This window comes from Glarea lozoyensis (assembly GCF_000409485.1).
Source record: "Glarea lozoyensis ATCC 20868 chromosome Unknown GLAREA5, whole genome shotgun sequence".
NCBI classification, from domain to species: domain Eukaryota; kingdom Fungi; phylum Ascomycota; class Leotiomycetes; order Helotiales; family Helotiaceae; genus Glarea; species Glarea lozoyensis.
This window is the reverse complement of record NW_007361000.1, coordinates 1,522,991-1,540,349: the sequence shown is the minus strand read 5'-3', so window position 1 is coordinate 1,540,349 and position 17,359 is coordinate 1,522,991. Positions and strand designations below refer to the sequence as shown.

At 46.3% G+C, this 17,359-nt stretch overlaps 8 protein-coding genes across 8 annotated transcripts; 5 read left to right on the top strand and 3 right to left on the bottom strand.

The window, feature by feature from the left end:
* Window positions 1-1,095: 1,095 nt before the first annotated feature.
* On the top strand, window positions 1,096-1,551 carry GLAREA_04684 (uncharacterized protein; the record flags this gene model as incomplete). The annotated part of the gene is made up of 1 exon (XM_008087061.1): window positions 1,096-1,551. The coding sequence occupies one exon, from the start codon at window positions 1,096-1,098 to the stop codon at window positions 1,549-1,551; it is 456 nt and encodes a 151-aa protein (XP_008085252.1).
* An 880-nt stretch (window positions 1,552-2,431) lies between these two features.
* On the top strand, window positions 2,432-3,903 carry GLAREA_04683 (uncharacterized protein; the record flags this gene model as incomplete). Its single annotated transcript, XM_008087060.1, has 3 exons — window positions 2,432-2,662; window positions 2,718-3,405; window positions 3,458-3,903. The coding sequence occupies 3 exons, from the start codon at window positions 2,432-2,434 to the stop codon at window positions 3,901-3,903; spliced, it is 1,365 nt and encodes a 454-aa protein (XP_008085251.1).
* Window positions 3,904-4,748: 845 nt separating this feature from the next.
* GLAREA_04682 (uncharacterized protein) lies at window positions 4,749-6,220 on the top strand (the record flags this gene model as incomplete). Its single annotated transcript, XM_008087059.1, has 8 exons — window positions 4,749-4,936; window positions 5,039-5,161; window positions 5,214-5,310; window positions 5,362-5,495; window positions 5,549-5,617; window positions 5,673-5,820; window positions 5,887-6,148; window positions 6,195-6,220. 8 exons carry the CDS (start codon window positions 4,749-4,751, stop codon window positions 6,218-6,220), a joined length of 1,047 nt encoding a protein of 348 aa, XP_008085250.1.
* A 377-nt stretch (window positions 6,221-6,597) lies between these two features.
* On the bottom strand, window positions 6,598-7,285 carry GLAREA_04681 (uncharacterized protein; the record flags this gene model as incomplete). The annotated part of the gene is made up of 2 exons (XM_008087058.1): window positions 6,598-6,756; window positions 6,917-7,285. The coding sequence occupies 2 exons, from the start codon at window positions 7,283-7,285 to the stop codon at window positions 6,598-6,600; spliced, it is 528 nt and encodes a 175-aa protein (XP_008085249.1).
* A 494-nt stretch (window positions 7,286-7,779) lies between these two features.
* On the bottom strand, window positions 7,780-9,029 carry GLAREA_04680 (uncharacterized protein; the record flags this gene model as incomplete). The annotated part of the gene is made up of 4 exons (XM_008087057.1): window positions 7,780-8,181; window positions 8,235-8,652; window positions 8,702-8,859; window positions 8,916-9,029. 4 exons carry the CDS (start codon window positions 9,027-9,029, stop codon window positions 7,780-7,782), a joined length of 1,092 nt encoding a protein of 363 aa, XP_008085248.1.
* Window positions 9,030-10,458: 1,429 nt separating this feature from the next.
* On the bottom strand, window positions 10,459-11,555 carry GLAREA_04679 (Terpenoid synthase; the record flags this gene model as incomplete). The annotated part of the gene is made up of 2 exons (XM_008087056.1): window positions 10,459-11,382; window positions 11,436-11,555. The coding sequence occupies 2 exons, from the start codon at window positions 11,553-11,555 to the stop codon at window positions 10,459-10,461; spliced, it is 1,044 nt and encodes a 347-aa protein (XP_008085247.1).
* A 386-nt stretch (window positions 11,556-11,941) lies between these two features.
* On the top strand, window positions 11,942-14,303 carry GLAREA_04678 (TPR-like protein; the record flags this gene model as incomplete). Its single annotated transcript, XM_008087055.1, has 4 exons — window positions 11,942-12,087; window positions 12,301-12,879; window positions 12,925-13,057; window positions 13,104-14,303. The coding sequence occupies 4 exons, from the start codon at window positions 11,942-11,944 to the stop codon at window positions 14,301-14,303; spliced, it is 2,058 nt and encodes a 685-aa protein (XP_008085246.1).
* A 473-nt stretch (window positions 14,304-14,776) lies between these two features.
* On the top strand, window positions 14,777-15,717 carry GLAREA_04677 (FMN-binding split barrel; the record flags this gene model as incomplete). The annotated part of the gene is made up of 3 exons (XM_008087054.1): window positions 14,777-14,843; window positions 14,899-15,229; window positions 15,297-15,717. 3 exons carry the CDS (start codon window positions 14,777-14,779, stop codon window positions 15,715-15,717), a joined length of 819 nt encoding a protein of 272 aa, XP_008085245.1.
* Between the last annotated feature and the right edge of the window lie 1,642 nt (window positions 15,718-17,359).

The window sequence follows — 17,359 nt, the reverse complement described above, 5'->3', positions numbered from 1 at the left end:
AACGGACTCTACTTTTACTTTGGGATTCCTTGAATTCAAGTAACCTAATAGTCGGCGTTAGTTTCTCGTGGAAGGCCATAAGCAACGCCGACAGTTACCTACCTACAGACTACAACAACGAATCTCTGTAACCTACGTCATTTGATAAAGCCAGTCTACGGTCACGTGTAGTGTAACGTGATACATATCTAGTGACTGCCTAGGTTTAAGAGTACTCTTAAATAATGCAAGATGGGTCTGTATCGACGGTTATTGAATAAATTAACATACTTCTCATTAGTTATGTTGCTTGCTTGACTTACGCATGTTCATGGCATCGTCTGAGAGTCGCGATTAATTAGCCCTTAAAAGATATCACGTGTAGACCCCTGATGTTGGCCTCCAACGGTCCGAGCGCTTCGATGAAAATGTGCAGGATGGACTGTGCTTGCCTTTACCCGCTGCCGAAATCCAACTCTCCGTCCCGTCGCGTCACCAAACTTTGACAAGTCACAACTGTACCAATAGCAACGATTGAATTACAACAACACCGGCTTTCTCTTCAGCAATTAACATCACTAACATCCGAGCAGCTGAAGTCATGATTCTAATGCTCGGGAACTATTCGAGGTTCAATGTTTTTGTTATGGCGATCACAGGGGCCGTGGGGTTGTCAGGATGAGATTGATTTGACACAACCAACGGTTTCATCGCCAACATCTCAAGCACAAGCGACCGTTTCGATTCCTACAGACCGTTTGTGGTCGGATCTGTACCAACATCACTCGTCTGATAGCGCAGATGTTTCTTCAGACTTCGGACAAGTCAGCGCCATCTGTCTCATCCCCGGGAGGAGGTGGTCGGGCAGATTCAGCGTGTCTGAAATCTTATTTGGACAACTAATGGTAGGCTTGCTTCCTTAAAACCATATCTCATCCTCAACTTCTTCTGTTCCTCTTGATCCAGTCCCTTCCTTTACTACTCGTCCTGTCTTTTCTTCTTTGTGGCCGGCCACCCAACTTTTACTTTGAGTATCATCATATTATATTTAATTCAACTTTCAATTCCCTCGTTGCTTCTATTCGACATTTTGCTCTACAATTCATTCTCTCCAAGATGCAATTCTCACTCTCGTCCAACGGCCTCGGTTCAATCCTTCTGCTCGCGTCCATCTTTTCATCCTCAGTCTCCGCTTCTCCTATTGAGGCTCGACAGGCTGTCACTAGCTGTACCGAATACTCCATGATCGCCAACTACTCTACAATCGGAACCAACTCCTCCTATCGATCTGCATTTATGCAAGCTTCTCCTCAAGGCGCTGATCCAACGACGGCGATTCTCGATGGCGCAACCAAGAAACTCCCTACCGTCAAATTCGACAAATCTCTGAATGACAACTGTGGTAACCTCACTACCTTGGCCGTCCAGCAAGCGGAGGTGAACTTTACAATGGGCATCGTTGGAGGCTTTACCATCAAATCAGCAAAGAAAGGTGCGGCAGCAAGAATGGGTAGTGAGGTTGGGACAATCGCGATGGTGGCCGTGATGGTTGGAGCTGGGCTGTTATTGTAGAGACATCACAATATCGCCTAATGGAAATGAATTAAGGGGAGAGTATGGAACTGCTCTTTCGAGTGGATGGGCAAAGCGGTTGTTTTTGGCGTCTGGCAGACGGATACATCTCAAGGAGCAGAATCAAATCGCGGCGGTGCGCCTATGTGGAAGTATTGGAGTACATAGGTCGGGGTTTGCATTGAGGAAGAATTTTGTATGTACTGAGAATCAATTTGGGATTGGACATGTCTGAATATGTGGCTGCATCAGTATCGCGGTGCCGATTTGTCTTGTGTGAAAAGTCATTAATTTGTTCAAATCCATCTACTTGCAGGTCGCATACGCCGTTATTCTTGCTACCTAGGCACTACATAGTAAAGATGGGATTTGAAATCTTGAATCGAAATCTTCACAGCACCCGGTGGCTTTCCCATCCTCAAGGCTCAAGCTTACCGACTGGACGGCTACACCGGCAAAAGCTTGGTTGTGCCTACGCAGGGTCCACGGGGAATTTGAAGATCCAGATTTCGAAACTTGGCAGTCTAACACGCACTTGACTCCACCCTCCGTACCACCGCAGCCGACTTTTGACTTCGATCCTGGACATTGACATCATTTGTCACGATGCATCAACAAGTGTCTGGTTTCGCGTATGCTACTATATGCTACTACTTATGCTGTGCCAATTCGTCCTTGGTTAAACATGAGCTTACAAGTCATGGGCGCTACTTCGATGACGGTTTGGTTCTAGTTTGCTTGGTCTCCTTTCCTGTTGTCCCTTTCTATTTGCTTCACCTTCCGTGTTCCATTCCTTCATTGACAAACATTGCCAGCTATTTTCTCTTCCTATTCAAGCATCTTTCTCTGTTTAGTAAATCCGTGTTCAGAAAAGTTCACTATGGCAGGAAAACGTGGAACCCTCCGGCAACGAAAAGGCTCAAGAGACCCTGCTGCTCTCCGAAAAGACATCGAGGAGGGTGCAAAACCGAAAGGTGATCATATGTACCGGTTCAGAGATCAACAAAACCTAGACCCCGATGATAAAAGGCGAGTCGAATTCAGGAAGAAGTTGTTGGAAAGTGTAGAAAGCGCCAAGTTCTTAGAGGACTACCGAAAGAGCGATGAGCAGGTATATTTTTGTCCTATGCATTGTTGATCAATGGTGGTGTCTAATTTTTTTCCAGTTAAAAGACATCAAGAGCAAAACCACTCGAAAATTCTATGCTGATCAGAACGACCGGCTTGACGATTGGCTCGAAGTTAATGCCATCGTCAAAGCTCTCTCCGATGATATTCTCGAATCCTTTGATCCTCGTGACGATAATGGCGACGGCATAGCAGAAGGAGGTGGCGCCCTGCAAGATACTCATGGCGAGATAGAATGCTTCTTGCCAGAAGATGAACAAGAGAAACGAAGGAAAGCGGCACGAAATGCGAAATGGGCCATCTATATCAATGTTATTGCAAACATCATCCTGCTCGCCTTCAAAATTGCTGCTGCATTTTCCAGCTCTTCGCTTTCGCTCATAGCGTCCTTGGCGGACTCAGCACTCGATCTGTTGTGTACTGGTATTGTTTTCACGACCCATCAATTGGTAGCATGGCGAATTGGCAAGCTTCGACATAAGTTTCCTGTCGGAAGAAGAAGGTTGGAACCGCTTGGAATTCTGGTGTTTTCTATCATCATGATCATCTCTTTCATACAGATTCTGCAAGAATCGGTGGAAAAGTTGATGGCGAAAGGACCGCATGAAGCAACCCAACTACCTCACATTGCTATCGCCGCTTTGGCAGCGACGATTGGGGTTAAAGGGTTTCTTTGGTTTGGATGTATTAGGATTAAGACTACGCAGGTTCAGGCTTTGGCTCAAGGTATGTAATCCAGTGTTCTTGGATAGATTGGACAAAGCTAACAAAAATACAGATTGCCAGACAGATGTGGTATTCAACAGTCTTTCTCTCATCTTCCCTGCCGTTGGCCACGCCATGAACATCTGGTGGCTAGATCCTCTGGGTGCCGGTCTCCTCTCCTTATTCATCATCGGAGACTGGGCAAAAACATGTTTCAGCAACGTATTCAGACTCACAGGAGCTGTCGTCGACGACCGTCTCTTCTCCAAGCTTACCTTCCTCGCTTTTCGATTTTCGCCGTTGGTGCAAGGGTACAAGTCGATCCAAGCATATCATCAAGGAGATGGTGTGTGGGTGGAGGTTGATATCTTGTTAGATGAGAAGACTACCCTGGAGGTTGCACATGATATTGCGGAGACTCTGCAGTATTGTTGTGAGGGGCTACCGGAGGTTGATAGGGCGTTTATTACTTGTGATTATACGACCTGGGGTCCTACGGGTCATGCTTCTCAGAATTGAGTGGCGAGATTCGGTGCTCGAAATAGAAATAAACAGGTTTCAATCCAATTCAGGGAATTTCCAGCTGATTCTCCGGTCGTCGATACCTCAGTCATACCTGGAAAACGTCCCTTATGTTTTCCTTCACGCCTTGCGCTGTGAGGATATTGATCTTCTCATGTATAAGATGTTCAGATGAGCGTGCCTTAACTGGCCTTGAAGCTTTCGCTCGCAAGTTGCAAAACAATCGGTTCCTCTGACAACGTTCCAGCTTATCCGACACCATTGTTTCGTATGTGATAGCTCGCCTGGGTCTGGAAAAAGAGGGTTTCCAAACAGGATCATCTAAATAAGATGATGGAATGGCAATCAACGGCAGGTTATAAAATGCCCACCGGCCAAAGGGCAGTCTCACTTACCTTCCCATCAGGACACGTTGCAATTTACTCTACCTACAGAGTAAGAGGGCACATCTTATATCTCGACTCACACTCTTCCTGCCCACCACGAGAATGATTACAATGTGGGGCTTTTCCACCAAGAGATGTTACTCAATATGAAGGGGGCTCATGTGGGGGCTTATTCACATTACATACCTGCTGTATATATTTGCAGCGAATCAGCGCCACAGCGGACTCGTTTTGACGGTCATGAGTATACCTCCTCTAGTCCTTCCGGCTAAGATCAACAACCTCATATTAAAATTTATTGCTGCCAATTGTCTACACGTACGCCCATCGGTAGATGGCTGAATGGCTCACACGTGAAGATTAAGCGAGTTTGGGCTTTATATAACCAAAGCCCCTCAGGAATGATGCTTTGCCTGACTATCTACACTTTTTGAACGTGAGATTTATCGATTCAAGATGCAGTGGCTTGCTTTCCTCGCCGTTGTGGCAGTGGCGGAATGCCAGACTATGTTGCGGTTTGGATGCTCCCAGATTGTTATTGATCGGATCGATCCGCTTGTTAACCCTGATCAACTTCCATCGACGCATATGCATCAGGTTGTTGGTGGTGATGCTTTTAATGTTTCGATGCCGAGTACTGATATGTAAGTATACTTAGTGATCCTTACTAGAGCGAACAGCCTGCTATCCTCCTTATTCAACACAACTTAATCAGTACTCAACTGACTAACCACTTTGTATATTAGAGGAAAATTGGCCAGCTGTACAACCTGTTCATTTGCAGATGATCTCAGCAACTATTGGACTGCAAATGTCTACTTCCACGCAAGAAATGGTAGCTACAAGCGTGTTCCACAGATTCCAAACAGGTAGTTCTCCTTGCACAACCACAAGTCTAACCCACATAACTAAGATCTTTAGGTTGCTATTTAACGACAAATTCACAACCCAGACATCTGGAGGGTTTGTGGTTTACTATGTTTCCCCCGGAAAAGGAAAAGTCACGGCATTCAAACCGGTAAGTGGAGAAGACTTACCGATAACACAAGCTCCTAACCTGAAACCATAGGGATTCCGAATGCTCGTCGGCGATGCAGCTCAGCGCACGAAGAAGGGATCAGGACTGAAATCACAGACGTGCTTCCGTTGCTACTCTGGACCAAATTTTGGTGGTGATAACGCGGCTCCTTGTGCTGATGCGAAGTTCGTACTTATACTCCCTTCCTGACAGAGTGGGAACTAACATCGTGATCTAGACTCGATACTGAGACTTTCCCTACTGGACCATGTCCAGGTGGTATCAGGTCTAACATCCTGTATCCAACGTATGAACGCCATTCCTACTTAACAACCAAAGGCATTTACTAACAAAGAGTCTAGATGTTGGGACGGAAAGAACCTCGACAGTCCAGATCACAAATCCCACGTTGCGTATCCATCCAACGGACCCGCGACATTCACAGGATCCAGCACCGGTGGAAACTGCCCAGCAACTCATCCAGTCAAGATCCCCCAAATCATGTTAGAGGTATATTACATTTCTCGATTCACACTCAATGCTATATGATATGACCTGAACTGAAAACTTGTTTAGATCGTCTGGGACACCTCGAAATTCAACAACAAAGCCGAATGGCCCGCCGACGGCTCCCAACCCTTCGTCCTCAGCACCGGCGACAACACGGGCTACGGCCAACACGGCGACTACGTCTTTGGCTGGAAAGGAGATTCGCTTCAAAAGGCTATGGACACGAATGGTTGTATGGGCGCTTCGTGTGCGAGTCTTCCGGCGCAGGCTGTTGATAACGCGAATAAGTGTAAGGTGCCGACGAGGTATCCGGAGAATTATGATGGCTGTAAGTGAAAATTTGAAGAGTGTTGGGGTTTGGCTAATGTGTTTAGGGATTGATAAATTGCCGGGGATGTGAGAGAGGAGCAGGGTTGAGAAGGTATGAGTTGCGGTAAACAGTTTTGACGATGTAGTAGTTTTGTGGTTGATAGATGTGGTTTAGATAGCGAGTTGAATTTGATAATCTCAAAATATATACATCACTGACTTTTCAGTATGACAAGAAATGAACAGAAATTGAATGCGCTCGTGGTAGACGAAACTCCTAAGTTTCAAGAAACCATATTCAGTAGCTCAATCTGACGCCAGAGTATAGTGATCTTCCTCCCTCAATCCTCTCAAGTAACCCAAATCTCTATAGACTCTATTCCCGAAGTTGAACATCTAAATAGAGTACTTTTTGTCAAGGCAAATGTTCATAACACAACAAACACTTACTCGTCCACCAAGTTCCCACTAAGTAGGCGGCGGCACCGGTCCACTCGCCGAACAATGGCTCACAGCAACATCCCGACAACAATACGCCGGCGTAGCAAGCGGATGGATCGTCCCATCAACCACACACTCCGCGCTCACAATCACATCCGCACAACCCGCCGGCGTCGTCTCAACCCACTACACAAAATTAGCACGTTCAACACCTCCGCCAGAACAGGCTGAATACCGTATCCCTGTAAAAGAGCTGGACCCCCAATCCAGCCACTCTACACGCATAAAACGTGCTACTGGAAAAATACAGATCCGGAATCTGTCCTGGATACGGCCGCACACCTACGCCTTTCTGGCCCGTCTTCGAGAAATACACAATCCGGCGACCTTGCGCGTCGCGGGTCGTTTCGTTGGCTATGTTGATGGCGTGTTTGGAGTCGTCGGTCCAGAGAGTGGCGATGCTGTGGAATGAGTCGAAGTAGGTACCGTTGATGTAATAGGACGTTTCTGGTTTATTTCTCTTGCGGGGCGTGAGGAGGGCGAGGGTGGTTTTTTTGTTGTAGTTTAAGGCGTAGTTGTTGATGCTGGGGGTGAGGTCGGTGGTGGTTTTGAGGTAGGTGATTAGTTTGAAGTTTAGCGAGGTGGTGTAGTCGTCTTGGGAGGTTGCGAGGGGGATGAGGAGGGCCAGCGGGAGGAGAAGATGTGTGCTTAACATATTGAGTATATGTGTGTGTTGAGAATTTTGAAATGTTAACTATACGATTCCATAACTTGTCTACCGACTTTCTTTTATATGTCAAGCTTTCGTCGGGTCGGATTCCCAAGAGATGTCTCAGAATCGGCTGCAATGCACGATTGCAGCTCGTTTAGGCAGCAGATACCTGTACAACTGTCCAATATTCAATATGTGCTTGTGGCTGCATTGATAAGTCTCGATGTTACGTACCAGTTATCATGAAATGAAATTTTCTTGCGATGTGAGACAGCTTAAGGGCTCGAAGAGCGATGCTTTGTTCGGCCATATATCGCACATCGAGCCCGTATTAAGTTCGCTATGATCATATATAAGGGCTTGCGATGCAAAGAAAAATACGACCGGCTGGGAAATTGGCAGATGAATAATGATTATCTTCTTATTACTTATTATTTTCTATTCTCAGATCGAACTCCATCATCCTGACAAACGACATGATTTCGTTATCCGATAGATCAAGGCAGTGCTGATCGATAAGGCGGTTGCTGTGTGGGTTGAGTATTGTAGCTGTATCCTGGCTGTCCGTTACTATACGATACGGGAGCTGTGTGTGTTTGCACAGGCTGGTAAGCTGTTGGAGGTCCGTTGGTTGTATATTCCACAGGAACAGCGCCGTTGTATTTTTGTTGTACCGACAGATAGTTCAAATCTCTTGGTTTTATACAACCAATCCAAGCCACGAGAAGGAAGAGTATCGTAGTCAGTATGACATAGAGGTATTGCTCTGCCCACGATAACCCAGCAGCATCTTTGTAGCTGGTTTTATTGGGGAACGAAGAAACGCCTCTGGTGGCGAGATCGATCAAAGTTCGTAAGAAAAGTGAGGGTGCAACGCCTGCTAGCATTATAGTCGTAGTCTAATTGTTTGAGTTAGGTCTGACAATATTGAAAAGAACCCGAAAGGTCTTACCTGCGAACGTTCTTTCAAGAATAGCAACACCGAGTATACCACGATCACAATGGATACGAGGAAGTACAACGAGGTATATGAAAAGTCAACATATTGCCTGTCCTGTACCAAAGTGCCGTAAAAGAGAGGTCCGCTGTACCCGCCTCTGATCGTGTAGACAATATCCGCAATATATATACCAAACCCTGACATAGACAATAAACTAAGTAGCACAATCGTAATCGTGTTGAAAGTCGGCAGCGCATTGACGAGTGTGGAGGCTGTACTCTCGTATAGTGTTCGGAGAATGACTGCGAGTAATAAAATCTCTCCGAGGCGCCAGCCGAGGGACGAAAATATGTATATTAGGAAGTAAAGGTAGGTGGTGGTCGTGTTTTCTTCACGAAGCGCTGCGTCAACAATAGATATAATGAACATACTATGGACTCGATTAGCAAAGTGGAGAAATGTAAATCATCACAACTTACAGCAACACAGAACATGTCGCCAGCACAAACCCCAGATTTCGAAGCTTATCTTTTCCTTCCTTTCGGACCCATTTGAACCTGGAAGCGAGCACAAGACAAGCTAGCAAGACTACGGCACTAATTATATAAAAGGCAAAAAGAGCATTGGTTTTAGAAAACTATTGTCCGCTGTCAGTCATAAAGTTCTTCACTTCCCCCGAGAAAGTTAACTCACTGTCCATCCGTCACCTCGAAGTTCTAAGGGGTCATCACATCCATCACAAGAAACGCCTCCCCCTCCGCTGCTATAACCACCACCAGAACTTGAGCCCCCTCTTCTAGGCGCCATTTATATACGTTATTGACAAAAATCGATCGACCTCTTTCGTGTTGCTAAATTGTAAGTTTTAGAAAGTTCAAATTCAGATTTGTGTAGCAATGGGCCGTCTCTAAGACCTGCAGGACGCCCACAGTTTTATGAGCTGGCCAAAGACAAACGGCTGTCTGTTACCCCGGTCTTACACAAGCTTAAAATAATAGCATCTTGCCGTGATCTTGAAACAGATTGGGCAGATTGGTTGCGGCTGATGCCAAGCGCGGCGAAGCGAGCATAACAGCCCCCGTAGCAAATCCAGTGTCACCAGTTTGGAAACACCCCGCAGTGGTTCATAAATGATGTTCCAATAGAAACCGTTGAAAAAAGCCTTGCAAGGAGCGCGAACGCTCAATTCCCATCTGTGGAAATTCAAGGCAGTTGTTGTCATCTGCGCCTCAAAACCGCTGAAGTTGACTCTGGCGTATCGGACAGGCAGATCTCGAGGTTCAAGCCACATGAGAGGCTTCTCTGAATCCTGACTCCCAAATCGCCAGCGTGTGTATGGAGGCGGAGAGGAGCTTTGCACTGAGGAATATCAATTGTGTGAAAGTCTATCGCAGGATCTAAATTGACCGATTCCTTGGACAAAATGTGTAGCACAGTGAATGTGTGAAGTCAGTTTGCCGAATCTGTAGTTCGGCTGGCACTTGCATGGAGGGACGAATTGTGATCGGGCGCGAAGAAGAGTTGCATTTCAACTAGTCTAAGGCTACGAAATAACCCTTTCCTATAAAGAATGTCAATCAAACTGATCAGATGTCAAGCAAGAAACGTAAAAGTTCAATTGGCGAGATAACCAATTGAACTGAATGCGCTAACCAAAATGACTGGTAGGTAATCTAATTCAACACATATGTAAACATGAATTATATGACAGGGTGGAATACTGGGCGTTACCTAAGGCTAATTATCAGGGTTGCCGAGTGGCTACTTATAAGGAGGTAAGGCATGCCGGTACTTGTCCTGCAGGTGCTTGTATCCGCCTCGGTCCTAGAACTTAAAGCCAACTTGGAAGCTCTAGACTTTTATAATGAAAATGGAGTGGAAGGAAAATACACCAAGCAACTGACGATATACGCCGTAGCGCGACCGACAGCTTTTAGGACAGGACTAGAGGAGTTGCAACGAATGAAACTTTCCTGGACGTTCAGCAAGCCAACCCCCGTCTTCGGTTCTTAAAAACCATAATATTTGACTTCGAGGATGTATTATCCGAACGCTGAATAAATACACTGAGTATATATGTGTAACGACGACGCGGCCCGTGTGAGCACCCGTCCTTTTGACCTGTTTCCGGCCGAGACTTCTGCAAGTTGGGTATATCTGCGTTATGCTCTGCCACCAATGTGCGATGACCCTTAAAACTCCTCCAAATGCGAAAATCTGGTTCTATATTGCAGAACTATTTGCTTCGCTTGTATATCTTGGCAAGGAAACTCTCAAAGACAGTTCTCTTCAAGCCTTCAGATTCGTCGACGTTCGCAATTTTCTGTCTTATTTCCTCAACACGCTTCTCCTCGTAGTCTTTGTAAATTTGCTCCAATTTGAGCTCATCGTACAATTTCTTGACATTCGCTTCCTTCTCCTTATCTTTGCGTCCATAGTTCTCCTCGAGAACCTTTCTCTGCTCCGGCGTAGCAATCTCCAAAGCTTTATTGACAAGCCAAGAGCACTTATTGTCCAAGATGTCTGTACCAATTTTACCGATATGTTCGGGTAGGCCGAAATTGTCTAGGTAGTCATCCTGAATTTGGAAATACTCGCCAAGGGGGATTAAGATATCCTCGGCTTGTTTGAGATTCTTTGGCGTTGCGATATTTTGGTGGTGGAGAGCTAGGGCCACTGGCAAGTAAAACGAGTAGTACGCCGTTTTGTAGATGACAATGAACTGATATTTACTGAGAGAGAAGTTGTCCAAATCGACCTTGTCTTCTGGTGCAGTAAGTAGGTCGCACAACTGGCCTAGCTCGGTCTGGAATGTAACTTCGTGAAACAATTCGATCAGGTCGACATATGACTGATGTTTGCGGAAGTACTTTTTCAGCAATATGTATATGCCGGCCTCGAGCATGAACGCATCATTGATAGCAACCATTCCGACATGCGGTTGTCTATACCAACACGGTGCGCCTCGGCGGGTAATGCTGCTGTCCATGATATCGTCGGAGACAAGGAAGAAAGCCTGAAGAAGCTCCGTCATCCAACCTAGAGTGGCGGCTTCGAAATACTGCTGCTCGGACAGAGGCGCCTCCAGGAGAAGAGAAACGGAGTCAGGAACAGACATGCCTCGATTGCATTTTCCACCAATGGTATTGGCATTTAGGGACTGCGATTCAGGGCGTTAGCATTGATATGCACTTCAATTTAATGAGCACTCACAGTCTTGAACCATGAAACAAACTCCTCTGGGAGTTTATATGTCTTGCTATGGTCGAGGAGATCCTCAACCAGCTTGGGGAAAACAGACTCGAACTCTTTGAGGGTGGTAGTTTTCGCCATTGTCACGAAAGACTGAAAGAGTGATTGTGGAGAGAGCTGATATTGGAAACACAACAGATGGATTGGCGAGGGCGTTCCTATTCAGCGCAAAGTAGGCAGTTGAGGGGACAAACAGAAAGGTCAAGGAATGAAGGATGGATTTGGAAGTCGAGAACTCAGGAGATTGGCGGTCAGTATGGTGGGGGAGAAATTCTGCCACAAGAGTAAATACTGGGGTGGCTCGGTGGGTCCACAGACACCTTGAAGGGCAAGCACTTCACATCCCCTCGACCAAATACGCTTCAGACGTGAGCAAAGGAGGTTTACGTGGGAAGGAACTTCCCTGGCATGTATGGCTGTTTGCGCATACCTGTTTACCTAGGTACCTACCTATGATTCTTCGAGCAATGAACAAAAGCAACAACAACGCGCTTCAAAAGTCTCAACGCGCCAACCCATCACCACCAGCAAGTCTCACACCCACAGAAGGGACGGCCCGGCGCATCGCACCGCATTTAGACAACATCAACATCAACATCAACAGACACGACCGGTAAAGCGAGTCGCAGACCTTTTCCAGAGGGTCAATTGGCAAGCTTGCGACCGCCAGGGACCATGGTGTTCAGCGAACGAGATACGGCTCAGCTGAGAGCCGCCCTGCAAGAAGCTGTCATTAAATGTTCTGAGAGATGTCTCTATCAGTCTGCGAAATGGCATGCCCACACAACCTTTTCTCTTGTGGCGTACAAATCTGACCGATATCCAGGGCTGCAGAGCTACTCGTCTCCATTCCCCCACCAAACGAAGACAGTCAACCCGAAGATTCTCAAATGACCGAAGTCCCAATTGATGCCGCGCCTCCAATTGTCGTTAGCGGAAACCAGGATCCGGAGGAGGCATTGCTAGAAGCTAAAGAGATAAACCAATATCTGCTGGCGAAGTCTTTCTTCGACTGCCGAGAATATGATCGATGTGCCGCCGTGTTCCTGCCGGACACTGTGCTTTCTGAAATATTAACAGCAGCTTCCTTAGGCACGGGTCAGAATGTTAATACGGGAAAAGAAAAGGGCAAATCGAAAGCATCTTCAGGACGGAAAAGTAATGCTGCATTGCCGGTGCCACCTCGGTTGAGCCAGAAGAGTATGTTTTTGGCGTTATACGCCAAGTTCATGTCTGGGGAGAAGAAGAAGGATGAGGATAGTGAAATGGTAATGGGACCTCATGATGGCGGTACAGCGGTGAACAAGCAACTTGTTGTGATTAGTCGGTATTTGAAGAACTGGTTCGACCAACACACCAACGAGGCCGGAGATTTGATCGGAGGGCAGGGTTGGCTAGAGTATTTGTAAGTGCGATGATCCAATCGAATTGTAGTCTCTAATGATTCCAGGTATGGTATGGTGCTTGCCAAAGATAAGAGTGAGGAAGAAGCCATGCGTTGGCTCATGCGGAGCGTGCACTCATATCCTATGAACTGGGGCTGCTGGTTAGAAATGACCTCGCTCATAGGACGTGTAGATGATGTTAGTTCTCATCTCTCTTTCACTAGCGGAGCTAATTTCTATGTAGTTGAGTCGAGTTGCTCAGCATCTACCACAAAACATCATCTCCTTCATATTCCACCTCCACACATCACTCGAACTATACCAGTCGACTCCGACGTTGTCAAGTTCATTAGAGCAACTGCTGTTGATCTTCCCGACCAGCCCTTTCCTCTTGACTTGTTTAGCGTTATTAGCATACCACACCAAAGACTTCTTAGCAGCGGATTCCCATTTCAGCAACCTGCTAGCTTTGCACCCTCATAGACTGGATTCTTTGGACCATTATTCAAACATTTTGTACGTCATGAATTTACGACCGAAACTCTCGTTTTTAGCCCATCTTTGTTCGACAGTCGACAAATTCCGGCCCGAATCTTGTGTTGTCATTGGCAACTACTACTCTTTGCTCTCATCGCATGAGAAAGCTGTACAATATTTCCGCCGTGCGCTCAATTTAGACCGTTCGTGCCTGAGTGCGTGGACTCTAATGGGCCACGAGTATGTTGAATTGAAGAATACACACGCTGCGATTGAGTCATACCGCAGAGCAGTTGATGTCAATCGCCGAGACTATCGGGCATGGTATGGTCTCGGTCAGACTTATGAAGTGTTGGAAATGCACGCCTACGCTTTATGGTATTACAAGAGGGCTGCTGGGTTGAGACCATGGGATGGCAAAATGTGGATGGCTGTTGGGTCCTGTCTACAAAAAATGGGTCGAAATCTTGAAGGTATCAAGGCTCTCAAGAGAGCCCTACTTGCAGAAAGCTATTACGAAGCGGGTGTGGGAAGTTCATTTGGTAGCGGGGAACGTGAAAGAGGTGGTCTTATGGACCCTGAGATTCTCCTGCAGATCGCTGGAATGTACGAGGGTCTCGAAGACGAGGCAGAAGCAAGAGCATATATGGAGATGTGCGTCGCACAAGAGGAGGGCTCTGGCGTCGGTTTGGACTCGTCGACTATAAACATTCATACGGACTCACAGTCATCCGATGATGAGTCGAGACCAGTTGCAAATACGAGTTCTGGCGAGACTGGGACAGGTGTGACAGCTGCAACATCCAAAGCACGGATGTGGTTGGCAAAGTACGCCATGAGAAATGGCGACTACACAAGAGCTATGCAATTAGCTACAGAATTATGTCAAGATGGAATTGAAGTGGAAGAAGCAAAGGCCTTGGTTAGAGAAGTTCGTGTTCGATTAGACGTGCAAGTCAATTCTTGAGGTCGGTCGAAACCAATAAATGATACCCATTCGACTTTGTCTTAAAAAGAGACATCGTTAAAGAACTATATCTGGCATTCATTTGCTTACCCCAACCTATCATATCTTCGCATGATTATGTGTTATTCCTCAACTCAGTTTGATCAGGGTCCGTCAATCTAGATTTCCGCGTCTCTCGCCATTGTCAAATCCAGCAATTCTGCTATATTTTACACAGTGCTAGTGTTGTGCTTGAAGAGTGGGAGTTTCTGAAGTGACAACCTTCGCATGTGGTTGCCTATTTGGGCAATTAGCTTGCAGCAGTCAACGATATCTATCCGAGGGCAAATCACTTGATATCCACCAATTGACAATTTTCTATGTCTATAAATGTTGGACTCCTTCGAAGGGGCCAACAAAATAGTTTCGAGTTTCGCAAACTGCACCTTTTCATATTCTAGTTCCTATTCAAAGCGTCAAAGCTAGTCCTAAACATGGTTCGTCATAACCTCGAATACCCAAAAGATATTCACAACACGGTAAATCGATATAAGCATCAAGGTACCTGCCCAACTCAGCACCCTCATCAGCATTTCTAAACTTATACATAAAATAGCCGTATACTCCCTAACCACCATTCACACAATAATCAACACCACACCCGTCCTCCATGTCTCCTTCACACCATCCCCCGAGTCCCCATTCCCCGTTATCCTCCCGATGATCGGTCAAATGGGCTCTTTCTCCCATCCTTCTCGCGATCTAGGCGACCCGCTGGATTGCTATCTTCATGGATATGTGAGTAGTAGAATTATGAACCTGAGTCGCCAGGAAGGCGGGAAGGGACTACCAGTTTGTATTGCAGCTAGTAAGGTGGATGGGTTGGTCTTGACTTTGACACCGAATTCGCACAATTACAATTATAGAAGTAGTGTGTTGTTTGGGTAGTGAGTAACCTTCTCGAACTGTTAATGAGGATCAATGTCATGACATATTCTCTAATAACTACATCAGCGCTCAACTCGTCTCCGACCCCGAGGAGAAAATCTGGGCTATGGAGTTAATAACGAATTCCGTCCTTCCTAATCGCTGGTCAAACACTCGTCTCCCTCCGAATGCAGCCGAAATGTCCAGCACCCAGATCCTACGCGTGAGCATCCATAGTGGCAGCGCAAAAGTCCGTGAAGGTGTTCCCAATGATGAGAAAGCGGACATAGAGAACGAGGAGCTGTTGAATGAGGTTTGGACGGGCGTTATTCCGGTGTACGAGAATTTTGGAAAACCAGTGCCGGGGCCGTATAATAGGGTGAGCGTGCCGGAACATGTGAGGGTTAGGGAGGAGTGGAATGAGAGGAATGAGAGATATGCGAGGGAGGCGGCGGGGAAGGATGCGCCTGTTGCTGGGAAGAAGAAGGAAGCAGAAGGTGATGATTGAGGGTTTGGGGGTGTTGTGCGAATGGTTGTAGTGTCCTGATTGAATGTAAGAAGCTTGTATCCCATCTTGTTAGAGGCGTAGGCTAAATGTCGAACTTGCAGGTACTGCTTCATCCAACCATACCTTACTTTCACTTTCAGAACCATGTTTGTTTATAAGGCTCGTGCTTCGCTTTCGCGGATATCTAAGGAGTCACAGCAATTTAGATATTTCGTGCAGTATGTGCTTCTAAAAGTCTTTCGCTAGAGTTGCGAGGGCGTTGAGCAACCGGTTTGTGCTATCCTACTTCTTCTTAGATGCGGATCGGCAGTTCTCCAAGGTAACAACTACATCCCCATATAAGGCTTTCAGTACCAAAACTGCGAGCACTGAAACTGCTCGTGGCGTGTGGTGAATAGTGTTGGCAGCCTTCACCCACTTGAAAATCGCTTTCAACACCGAAGAATCCAATAAAACCGAGATCTTCAAGCTCGTTGGTTCCAACTCGGTCGTTTCCTTGAGATACTTGAGTTCTTAACGAACAACTCTGGGAAATAGACGCCGGTGGGCTTTCGTTCCTCTGAGCCCAAGTCAAGAACACTAATTTCCCACATTGCAAACACATCGACGGGGACGAATTACGCATAGGTTCAGTCTATAAATGCCAGCCACTTTGTAGTTGCCGTGATAGATATTTATATGAGAATGAGGCAAAAACTCGCCTTGACTTCATGGTGCGATAGTCAACGTGTGAATAATGTCTATCAGAGCCTCGCACGGTTTGGGCTATTGCGAGCAATCATCATGATTCTTTTCGTGATGCAGATCGTTCACTCCCTGCTCAAGTGCCGAGAAGTATGCGGTAGAGTTCTTGAAAGGACCAATATCGCAAATTCCTGGTTCCCCGTCTTGCATCCCGTCGGAGGCAAGGAGATGATGTGAGATCTTCATCGGCCTTGGGGTCACACCAAACCCAGCCGATATGTTCAAATTTGATCTAATTGTGTTCGTACCAGTGTCTTGCCAGTTAACAGGCAACCTTGGGTTGATGCTGTTTGGGGATGGAAACCGGCAGTCCAACTTTCAGAAGTCGTCCCGCGAGAGCAGACATAAACACATACGGAAATCCGAACGGATTCTCATCTTCTCATTCGAACCTAAAGACCGACGGTGCGGGAATCGAAGTTGTCTCGGAAATAATTTTCATTGTTCTCGGGAAGTACATCTTCTTTTTTTGGTGCACAGGTACGAAGCATCAGTCACTTGTATAGCACATCAGCTTCTGTCAGCATGCCGCAAGTAAATGCTCGTTGTCCTAACCCAATCATTATTGGTTACTCTTCCTTTCCCAATGTAACCCGGCTAGCCGACCTAGAATGATTCAATCTTCAACCGCATGCTGCAGATACTTCGTAACACCGGTCTTGCACGCGTTGGAAGGAAACCATGCTATAGACAATTGTTCCCGTCGCTCTTAGATTTAGGTGGGAGAGTAATAAAATTTTGATTAATAAAGTTACATTCTTTTATATCTGTATTACAAACTAGAATACAGTTAGCAGTCAATTAGTCTTCATCATTAGACTAGATATCGTTGTGTCTTTTTAAATCTGCTCTAGCTACGATTCGTTAGGGGACGCTTCAATCGCTGACCTGAGTGATT